Genomic DNA, 12,324 nt, shown 5'->3' with positions numbered 1-12,324 from the left:
GGTTTATAACGACCATGAGGGTGAGTAATTAATGACAGAATTTTCATTTTGGGGTGAACTAACCCTTTAAATGTTAAAAGGTTATAGGCTGTGCATGTATACAGACAGCAAGAGAGATGAATATAGAGAGAGATACAAATGAGACAGTAAAAGTTAAGAATAGATAAAGATGACAGCAAAGGTCATCTAAATGTTAAAATAGTGGAAATGAGCAAGCACAAATAAATACCTAATACCGCTGATACAATACTGATATACAATGCATCCCTTATAAAAATATTGTACAAAACAACAAGTGTTGTGAAAGCTTAACTTGGAATTCAACAGACAAGTACATGCATCACTATGCAGCTGTAGACTCCCTTAATTTTCAGCTCGCTGTGCGGTGGTGAGAAAAAATCCAAAGAAATTAAAAGAATTTGAAGTCCCAGCAAATATTTCAAGAGATGCTTAAATCTACAAGAAACTTAAAGCACTAATTCATCCACAAGGCTTGCAGCTGTGTGTGTGAGGATGATCCTCTGATACGGCAGGATGATTAAAGGATTTTAAAGCAAATTACACGATCGTAAGCATAGAGTGCCCATTTTGAGGCAACTCCATTTTAGCAGCTTTCTGCCTGGGAGGACTACAACAGGAACCACGGTAATGGATTTTAAGCACTTAATCCAAGTCTCACTCTTGGTGGTAGTGAAAAAGCAAGATAAACATCCAAGACTCAATGCCACAGATTTGTGCACTTACATTGATCTCCCAATTTCACAAGGACACATGAAACAAAGGTACCTCTGAGGCACCATTAAATGTTGCAGAAATCAAAATCCAATTGAAATCTGCAAAGAAAACAACTACCTGTCATATTTCGTTTCTCCGTCTTTCTTCCAGATCTGTTTAGAGAAAAGGCGGAGCAGAGGAAGAGAGTTTGTTTACCGTCACCACAGTCAGCACTATGGGTATTTCTGCAGCTGCTGAGACTCTTCCAACAGTTATATCATGACTTGGATGTGTTTGCCCTTGTGAAAGTGTGACAGTAAGACCTATCCAGCAGTTAAGAGTAGTTGCTTTGTAATCTCAAAGTGGCAGATGCCAATACTGCCTTTCTGTCCCTGTGATGGCCACACTCACACAGAAATCCCTTCACAGGTTGCAACAAGTTATAGACTGATATACTGACCTGGCAATGAATTAGACAATTATTTGGTCATTTTAGATTATCGGCTTAAACTGTACCTGCTTCTCTGTTACAAAGTCAGCCTTGACACTGGATAATGCACAATTCCTGTTTTCAACATTTTGAGAATATTTAAAAATATATTGGATTACATAATTTGTATTAACCTATGTCACATGCTGTATTCACTCGAAATCAATTAGTCATCAGCCAACAAGTTTCTGTAGATATCGTCATCATCAACCGTCTCAACTCTTATTCACATAAAATTCATCAATCATTTTTGCACGCAAACAACTTTAATGCACATTGAGCTTATTCAAAAGCAATTAACTGCCTACTTTCTGATTCAGACATAATTGTAGTGTCTAAATATGACAATCAAAATAAAACCTGGCTATTCAGCCTCATAGTACTAGACTTGCAAATCTCTAATAACAATCAAGTGCTCTTTAATTGCCACTCAAAAAAATCAGCATGTCAGTAGGCCTATGTCTTTCCCCTCCTCTATATTCTCACCCTCCTTCTCTCTCTCTTTCGCTCACACACAGGTTTGTTTTGCTATCAATGTGAGGACATTCCATAGGCGTAATGGTTTTTATACTGTACAAACTGTACATTCTATCCCCCTACCCTATACACATCACAGAAAACAGTCTGCATTTTTACATTTTTAATAAAACATTGTCTAGTATGTTTTTAAAGCTATTTTAAATATGAGGACTCATGAAATGTCCTCATATTTCATGTTTACGTCGTAATACCAGTGTAATACCCATGTCATTATACAAATTTGTGTTCTCATAAATCACAAAAACGCGCACACACACACACACACACACACACACACACACACACACACACAAAACATCTCTAGACTGCTGTCCAAGGAGTCCAGATTGAATCTGAGCTCTTGGAGTGCAACAGCATGTCCTTCTGCCAAAGACATGCATATTCTCTAGGTGGGCTGTTGTTATTATTGTTGTTTTAATAGGCAACTCTTTTTTCTTTTTTTTTTCTTTTTTTTTGCAGAACCATACGATACATTTGTTGAATAACCATACTATATATATATATATATATATATATATATATATATATATATATATATATATATATATATATAATAACAACAACCATACATTACCATTAGCTAATTGTCACAAAATGCATCATGAATTCTCAGCTGTTGTACTGAATGCTTCTGAAAATGTCAATCTTCAAGCTCAAAATTCTGTGTCATAGGCTAATGATGACGAACAGACTGAATATCATAATATTAGAATACGCTATCATGCTTCGATATTACTACAATGAAGTCAACATATCGCATCAATGACACAGGTTCCCACTGACAAAGAGGTGCAACCGTCATCTGAAATAGGCTAATAAAATATATGACCAGAGCGTCAAAACGCAACATTACCTTTTTCTTCAGGCATCGTCTCACGTAATCACGTCTATTCTGTAAATATGAAAATGAGACGCTGTTTAAATAAATATCCGTCAGTATTTCAGTGGAGCGCAGCGGTGTGGTACATGCTGAGCTCTTCTCGCGAGCACCGGAGAAATGCGCTTCACGCAGCGCGTGTCACAGAGATACTACAGGAATGAACGCAGGTCATATGATTCCCGCTTCACCGCCTGACAGCGCACACACTCGAGCTATTGAAGCAATCCATTATAAATAGAAGCTTCTCGTTCAAAAACATGACACCCCTTCCCAAATATCTGAGGGCGTTCACCGTATATTCTCTGTGTGAGGTACGCAGCTGGACTATCATTCAGCCCAGTTGGGAAAACAGTATGAAACAACCTGATATCAAGCTACATTTAAAGGTCTCCACTTTAGGCTCCTAACCAATGCATGAACTTGGAAAACCATTTTCCTTTTGCTGGAAACACCTAATATATTAAATGTTTGTGTGTTTATATATATATATATATATATATATATATATATATATATATATATATATATATATATAAACTTTCAGTATTTAGTCAGTGATTGAACTTGCAACTTGCTTATTATTACTACTTATCTTTGCAAACAAGATCATACCTTAAATGACCTTGTCATGTTGAATTCGCTTTTCATCGAAAAAAGGACTGTATTATGATAGATTAGATGCCTGTAACAACAGATATCTGAGATATCATCAGTGCTCCATTAGCAAGACCACACTTGAATAGTTGCTCTAATGAAAGTTCTGAAATATGAAGACAGGCATTTATGAACCGCAGAACTTTTCGCACACCCGGTCTGTTTAATTAACGAATTTATGAGGTCAGAGGGGCGCAAATCTTTTCCAGCTCAGAAGAGCTTTCACTCACACTCCAGATCTGTCTCTGTACACAGTTCAGTCTTTGATGTCTAATCACAGAGCATGAGTCAATGTCATTCTGCTATCTCACTCTCTCACATGTCCTCTATAAGTCTTGAATAATGATCAGGCTTGTGAATGACCAGCTAGCACCTGTCAGGGGGGGTTTGCAAAAAAAAAAAAAAAAAAAGGCAGTGGCTATTTAAATTTCCAGCACTTTCTCACATTGGTACATACTTCACTAGAATTGAGTGCAAAATGTTTTTCTCTTCTTCATGGATTTTCATTTTAACAAAGTTGAATATTCACACTAATTGGAAGACCAAACAAGTAATTATGGTTTTTTTTTTTTTTTATTTTTTTTTTTGCTGTGCTAATTTGCTGCCATAAGAATTTGGTTTCAGTTTCTGTAATCACTATTAAAAATGCTTGTTACACTACTTAAAATCTGGGCTGGCAATCCATGGAAAAAAATTAATGAAAGAGGCATTGTTCTAAGGTGAAAGATGGGAAAAGAGAAAAAAAAAGAGAGAGAGAGAGAGAGAGAGAGAGCCAAGCTCCTTCAAAGAAAACACATTACATAATTTCCTTTGTATGATTTGCCAAGATAGAGAACATGTAAATCGAACTGTGCTTATTTTTCTGTCCGTCAAGATGATTTATTTTTAAAGTTTTGACATGACATTTTCTTCATGTAGTGACATATTCTTTCACAATTATGCTTGCACATATTATAGGATATTTTCAGGCTATTCACCAACTGGATCAATAGAGACAGCAGGATAGTCAGAGGCAGAAGAGTTGGCAACCAACAAAATCACTTAAATTGTTAAGGATGCCCAACCAAATCTACAGACCTCTTCTGGATATATTTATGTAAATAATATTTTTAAAAGTATCTTCATAAATATCTCTCCAATTGCTCCCAAATACTGTATTATTATGCTGACTGACTAATTTAGATCTATAAATGGGCCAGTTAACAATACAATAAAATAATAAAATAAAATAAAATAAGATAATAAAAATATTACATGTATACCTCATCTCAATAGAGGAATTTTAAAAAAGGAATCAAACTATTTAAAATAAAAAAGAAAACAATTATATGTAAAATAAATTAATAAAATATAAATATAATAAAATATAAAAAAATAAATATAAAAAATAAAATTAATCACTTATATACAGGAATTAAACATTTAATGAATATAATATATATTTACAAAAATATATAATATATATATATATATATATATATATATATATATATATATATATATATAAATCAGCTTTGGGATAACAGCCTAATCGTCTGGTCCATAAATAAAAATACAATATGTATTGTAAACCTGCTTTGTTTCCATTATCTAAAATATTTGGTCAATCACTATTCATTACAATTTCTACTGTACATGCTTTTTGTAGAAAATATGTTTTGCCTCCATCCTGAAAATACATTACTCACCAACCATCCTGTACTAATTATAAAACTTACATGGACTATATTTACATGCACCCTCATGATTATAATGAAATTTAGGTGATAATGCAATTAAACTAATACATAATATAATACATCAAACAAATTGATGTGATTAAGCTTAAAATCATATTAGTAACCAAAATATGTGGTGTATGCCAGTTTTAATCACATTAAACACTTTAATCGCATCTATTCCACTGTGACCAAAGTGCGTATATGCTTTTGATGTACACAGATGACTTTGTTTTTTTGTCATGTGCAAATTAGTAAAGAACGTAAGTAAGACATCACTTTTCTGGGGTGCTGAAGAAAGTTTATGTTGACAACGTTGCATGACATAAATATAATGCAGTATAGTGGTCGAAACCAAAAATGAAGACATTTTTAGGTGTCAACTAAAAAAATCCAATATGTCCATTAAAATGCGTTTTGCACATGAAACAGTGGCGAGTAACACACCTATGAATGTGAGTTCATCATTTATGCTGTGCAATGGGGTATATGAATAATTGTGGTAAAAAAAAAATAACCACAAATCTTAGTGAATAATCAGAATAATTAAAATTGCATGTAAACAGGAGTGAAGAGGTCTGCTTGGGTCATGTAAACATCTTAATGCGATTAGGTTCTTACACTGATTATTGAAAATAATCACATTATTGGTGCACATGTAAACAAATTCATTGTCTGTAGGTGACATTGTACAGAAAGCTGACAAAGCACAGCCTGCCCTGCACTTCATCAGGGTACAAAAAAACAACACACACATTCACACCCACACGAACACTGCCACTGTCAAAAAAAACAAAAAAACAAAAAAAAAAAGGAGCTCAAATTCTCTCTCTACACTTTGATCTTCATTTAAAAGTCCTTCAGCACTTTCACTTCAACTTCATTCTATATCTTCTTTGCCTGAGCTAATGGAGAGAGTAACAGGGGCCACAGACAGAGAGAGATAACAGAGAGAGAGGGAGGGAGAAACGGGGATGGAGATGTACGTTGCTCACTCCAACTCAGACACCCTTAAGATTCAAGTTATGAATAATTTACTGAGGTCCTTTACTCTCTCCACGTAACCTGAGACTCCTCTAAAGCACAGCAGTGGTGCTCAGGTGTCAAATCTCAGCAACACATGCAGCTATGGGTGAGAACATACATTAGATTAAGGAAATCTATGAAGACAACTGTAACAAAGCCATTCTGTAAAACTAATATATATATATATATATATATATATATATATATATATATATATATATATATACATTGCTGTAGGTTTTACAAGAAAATTGCAGTTTTTCTACTTTAGAATTTCATGTTTAATTAAATGTGTTCCTTGTCGTTTCTTTGTAATTATTTGTGAAACTTAACAGAAATTTCTCAGTGAAAATAGTTTCAAAGCACTGTCTTTTTCACTGTAGGTTGATTTCACCGAAAAGGCACTGTGGCATTTTCAAAACATTGCTAAATCGACCAGGGGTGCATTTTCCAAAAAATCTTTAGCCAACTATGATCGCAAGTTTCGTTATCAATATAGTTCAACAATTCAGTGTTTTCTGAAACCATTGTTCCAAAGAACGTGCAAACAGCATCACAAACTTGTGTGGTTGGAACTACAGCTCTCAATCTGTGGTTAGAATAATAAGTTTCTTGTTAGTATGATATCGACTTAAAGGCCACCTATGATGCAAAATACACTTTTACATGGTGTTTGGACATGTGTGTTGGCAGTGTGTGAACACAACCACCCTATGATGATAAAAATCCACCACTTTTTAAATCCCCATTAAACCAAAGCAGTCTCATTAAACATGCTGTTTTGATTCTCTGGGCAGTCTGACACCATTTTCTCCATGCTCGAGCAGCTTTTCTGACAACAATGTCTTGTAAGCAATCCCGGTGTTCTGTTGCTGGATGTAAGAGTGAACATAGGAGTCTTAATTTTCTCCCAAAATCTGAGGCACCGAGGACACAGCGGATTAATTTTTGAAGGTAATGCGCCCCAAAATATACCTATATTAATTTATGTCTGCACAAATAATTTCACTCCAGACTGCTTTGTGAACGAGGGTCAATGCAAAGGGACAATACAAAACACAGATTTTGCTAAAAAGTGGTTACTCAAGGATAGATCAGTACCAAAAGTTTGTGATCTAGCTTATAGTCCCCGGAGCAATACTAGTTACAGCAGCAATGAAGGTGAGAGCACACACTTTAATGCGCGTTTCATTCAGCTCTTACAGTGATTTTCTGGAGTAAAGACATTTCATCTTTTGTGTGATGTACAATAAACTTCATAAAACTCATCAGTGAAGTTTTGGCCATCATTCAGATGGGGTCTGCAACAACAGGTTTGTGCTAATAGTGGATAAAAGCAAGATGACAAAATAATTTATATCCATAGTTAAACTAAACTATATCTGTTCTGTCTCCATGCAGCATATATTCTCTGGCTCTGTTGGAATCATTGTCTGACTCCGGTTCGAACTGAACACCATTACTGACAGTTTTTGACATTTTCAGTGCTTGAGATTGTCCTGTTTTATTGTCCCACAGGACACGATGGCGCTTCTGGACCATATGCACATATGGCTTCCTTTTTGCATGATAGAGATTTAGTTGGCATCTGCAGATGGAACAGCGGACTGTGTTTACCGACAGTGGTTTCTGGAAGTATTCCTGGGCCCATTTAGTAATGTCATTGACACAATCATGCTGATGAGTGATGCAGTGTCGTCTGAGGGCCCGAAGACCACAGGCATCCAATAAAGGTCTTCGGCCTTGTCGTTTAAGCAGAGATTTCTCCAGTTTCTCTGAATCTTTTGATGAAGTTATGCACTGTAGATTTGAGATTTGCAAAAGTCTTTACAATTTGACGTTGAGGAACATTGTTTTTAAAGTATTCCACAATCTTTTTATGCTCTCTTTCACAGCTCTGCCCATCTTTACTTCTGAGAGACTCTGCCTCTCTAAGACATCCCTTTTATAGCTAATCATGTTACAGACCTGATATCAATTAACTTAATCAGTCGCTAGATGTTCTCCCAGCTGAATCTTATCAAAAAACTTGCTTTTTCAGCCATTTGTTGTCCCCGTGCCAACTTTTTTGAGACCTGTAGCAGGCATCAAATTTGAAATTACCTCACTTATGGATAAAAGTGTAAAATATCTCAGTTTAAATATTTATGTTATCTATGTTCTATTGTGAATAAAATATTGGCTCATGTGATTTGAAAGTCTTTTAGTTTTCATTTTATTCACATTTTTTTAAAAACAAATCTGGAATTCGGGTTGTATACATTTTAACCAAAACAGATAAAAAGCCTAGAAATTGATTTACCTTTCTATTGATTTACAGCTTCTGAGCTGAGAACACTGATCACCAGTAAATCCAGTTTAGCACAGGGATGCTACATTCTGGATGTGTCCTCATAACCTCAGCACTCTTTTGGTTTCCATGGCAGGATGAGAGGGGGTGATGGGTAGAGAATCATCACACTCTGCTGTTACATTCCGTTCCAAGCCAAAGATACATCAACAACAAAATACGCACACACAGGGATCACAAAAATTAACACAGGCTTGGGACAAAAAAGCCATCAAAATGAGCAAAAACCCCCCCAAATTTAAGATAATAGAGCAAAAACGTCCCTGTACAATTAAACGAAAACTGTTATGATTAATATCAAGATGGCTTGACTGCTGAACCAAAGAAGCTGCAAACCATTATTTTTATGTTTCTGGCTTGACTTTTGGGATAAGAGGCAGGCTTGATCAGACGAGGATATATTTAGAGATATTCAAAGTGTGCAAAAGGAAGGAATGAGTACATTCATGCAAATTGCCTGTGGTTTGACATTGTTTCAGTATCTCATGAACAAGCTGGCAACAAAATTTGATGAAACCAGATGAAGCTCCATCTGGGGTGTCATGCAAACTGTTCATGAACACTGACTCAGCAGTACCTTATTCAGCAGAGCTTGAAATAATTGGAAATGTTCAAATCAAAATGCATCATATGAGTTTTATTACTGTTGTGCATGTGCAGAGGCTGTGGTACAATCATAAAATCATGTGACAACAAAGCAACCTGTTATTAGGAGCGTTTGAAGAAAATTAAGCAGAATATGCACACAGATACCCGTATACACAAACACTGTCACAATGGCAGCAGTTTATCTCTGGACAGCATGCCTTTAGGGTACGATAGATAAATAGAAGCCAATTTTGCATGAAAGCCAAAATAACTGGTCTTAACAAATACAGCTCTTACCTTTGAGTAAAAAGTCAGCTCAAAGCAAACATCAGTATCAAATATCAAGTCATTAGCACATATCAAATGCTTAATGGTCTGACTGTAGAAAGGGTTTGTCTAAAAACAGGCTAATAAACCACCCTTCAATAATTCCTGTATAAATACATCCACATTAGCTTACTGATATGTATTATTTTCAGTTAATTATAATACAAAAATCTATTTACATGGGAAAACCACATTTTACACTAAGTGCATTGAAAATGTGCTATATGCATTATGATATGAACATGGCATTTGTAGGAATATTTTGTCCAAAATATTCCATAAAAGTACTTTGTGGTATAATATGGTCTAAAAACATTAGTGCACATCAAATGACAAATATGGCAGCCAATGTGATGGAGGAAACAAACAAACAAACAAAAAAGAGTTATACTGCACTTGTGTATTAAATACACTGATCCTGTTCTTGAAATGCCCCTCCAAACACCTGCTGATGGTGAAACGGCGTTCTCCCAGCATGCATCCAACCAAGGCTCAATTAACAAACCAGCAGGGTTCATGCAGAAGGCAAGGGTGTATATTTCAAACACACTTTTCAAACATATGATATCCAATTTGTGTCTCCTTTCTGATTTCTGCAGGTCAGAACGGCACCTTAAATAGCTGAAAACACCGTCCACATTATGTGAAAAATGAGCCTTCTTATTTTGCCGCTACCGTAAGCTAGTGTTTGATGAATAAGCTGTAGGCAATTCCTCTCACAGTCAGTACAAATAAAACCAGGACAAGGAAAATGTCACAGGCCCACTCTAGATTTCAGGGCTAATTACTAGTGCCTCTTTCTCAGGGACTTACTGTACAGCAGTGATATCACCAGCTATTTCTCTGTTTGCTTCCAACAGCTGTAAAAATCCTACATCCAGTCTTGATCAGCTCCTCAAAGAGCCAAAATCCACAATCTTTTTAATTGCAACTAAATACCTTAGACAAAGGAAAGAATACAAAACTTTGGATTTTAAAAACAAACATCTTAATCTGCATATCCTAACAGAGGTGTAACTAACCATACAATCATGCATGGTTAGGACAACAAAATAAATAAGTTTATCAACTTTTTAAGCGGGAGAAAATCTTTTGATGTCGATGACAAAGGCCGTGCATCAAACTCTGTATTTTGTTGCAAATCAATCCGTTACTTGATAGATACTAACCAAAACTATGCACAATATAAAAGATATGACCAAATGAAACTATACAAAAAACTTTATTTTAAAGGTGCCCTTTTTACAAGATGTAATATAAGTCTAAGGTGTCCCCTGAATGTGTCTGTGAAGTTTCAGCTCAAAATACCCCATAGATTTTTTTAATTAATTTTTTTAACTGCCTATTTTGGGGCATCATTAGAAATGCGCCGATTTAGGCTGCTGCCCCTTTGATTGCTCGCGCTCCTCGCCCCCGAGCTCTCGACTCTTTATACATTGCATAAACAAAGTTCACACTGCTAATATAACCCTCAAAATGGATCTTTACAAAGTGTCCGTCATGCATACTGCATGCATGCATCGGATCATGTGAGTATAGTATTTATTTGGATGTTTACATTTGATTATGAATGAGTTTGATAGTGCTCCGTGACTAAAGGCTAATGCTACACTGTTGGAGAGATTTATAAAGAATGTTGTTTATGAATTATACAGACTGCAAGTGTTTAAAAATGAAAATAGCGACGGCTCGTCTCTGTGAATACAGTAATAAACAATGGTAACTTTAACCACATTTAACAGTACATTAGCAACATGCTAACGAAACATTTAGAAAGACAATTTACAAATATCACTAAAAATATCATGTTATCATGGATCATGTCAGTTATTATTGCTCCATCTGCCATTTTTCGCTATTGTTCTTGCTTGCTTACCAAGTCTGATGATTCAGCTGTGCACAGATCCAGACGTTAATACTGGCTGCCCTTGTCTAATGCCTTGAACATGAGCTGGCATATGCAAATATTGGGGGCGTACATATTAATGATCCCGAATGTTACATAACAGTCGGTGTTATGTTGAGATTCACCTGTTCTTCGGAGGTCTTTTAAACAAATGAGATTTACATAAGAAGGAGGAAACAATGGTGTTTGAAACTCAATGTATGTCATTTCCATGTACTGAACTCTTGTTATTCAACTATGCCAAGATAAATTCAATTTTCCATTCTATGGCACCTTTAAAATAAGATATCCAAATAGTTCACTTGCCAGGGTTCCTACACATTTTCCATTTTTAAAATGTATTTGACTCAAATTAGTCTAATTAAATTTAGACTCAAATTTCCAAACATCCCTCCAAAAGAATTTTCAGACCATATTTAACAAATGCTTTATACAGCATTATTTTCACTTTATATTTGGTATATAGTAGTAATTTGTATATATTTTTATTTTATCGCTCACCCAGTTTAAATCTATATTAAAGACGCATCTCTTTAGCCAAGCATTCACATAATGCATCTCATATCAGATCAAGTGCACATAACTATCTTTGCTTAATGTTATGAACAGCAGCTACGCTAATTATTCTCCATTTGCTTTTTGTTTTACCTCAGGATTCCCAAATTTCTATATATCCTAATTAATGTTAATATGCAATTGATTATTTCCAGGAGATCATTGCTTCTACCTTCAATTAAAGGGTTTGTTCACCCAAAAATGAAAATTCTGTTATTTTTCACTCACCCTGATGTTGTTCCACACCTGTAAGACCTTCGCTAATCTTTGGAACACAAATTTATATATTTTTGTTGTTATTTTTTTTTTTTTTTTGGCGCACCAAAAATATTCTCATCGCTTTATAATATTAAGGTTGAACCACTGTACTCACATGAACTGATTAAGATATGTTTTTAGTACCTTTATGGATCTTGAGAGAGGAAATGTCATTGCTCCCTATACAGGCCTCACGGAGCCAATGGATTTCAACAAAAATATCTTAGTTTGTGTTCTGAAGATTAACGAAGGTCTTATGTGCGTGGAATGGCATGAGGGTGAGTAATAAATGACAGAATTTTCATTTTTGGGGGAACT

At 35.2% G+C, this 12,324-nt stretch overlaps 1 protein-coding gene across 11 annotated transcripts in view; it reads right to left on the bottom strand.

Moving 5' to 3' along the window:
* ablim2 (actin binding LIM protein family, member 2) overlaps positions 1-12,324 on the bottom strand; it is a 77,893-nt gene that overhangs the window by 63,680 nt on the left and 1,889 nt on the right. For 5 of the 11 annotated variants that reach the window (XM_048171390.1, XM_048171394.1, XM_048171396.1 and 2 more), the window contains exon 1: positions 2,598-2,838. The exons of 1 other annotated variant lie outside the window; for it this stretch is intronic. In XM_048171390.1, coding sequence (XP_048027347.1) covers positions 2,598-2,613 — 16 coding nt within the window. In that variant the 5' untranslated portion in view covers positions 2,614-2,838. Of the gene's footprint in view, positions 1-2,597; positions 2,840-12,324 lie in introns of those variants that run through there. 5 more of the 11 variants (XR_007182020.1, XM_048171392.1, XM_048171397.1 and 2 more) reach the window with 2 other exon arrangements.

Source organism: Megalobrama amblycephala, linkage group LG20 (genome assembly GCF_018812025.1).
Source record: "Megalobrama amblycephala isolate DHTTF-2021 linkage group LG20, ASM1881202v1, whole genome shotgun sequence".
NCBI classification, from domain to species: domain Eukaryota; kingdom Metazoa; phylum Chordata; class Actinopteri; order Cypriniformes; family Xenocyprididae; genus Megalobrama; species Megalobrama amblycephala.
Note: the sequence above shows the minus strand (reverse complement) of the source record. Positions and strands in the feature narration are given on the sequence as shown.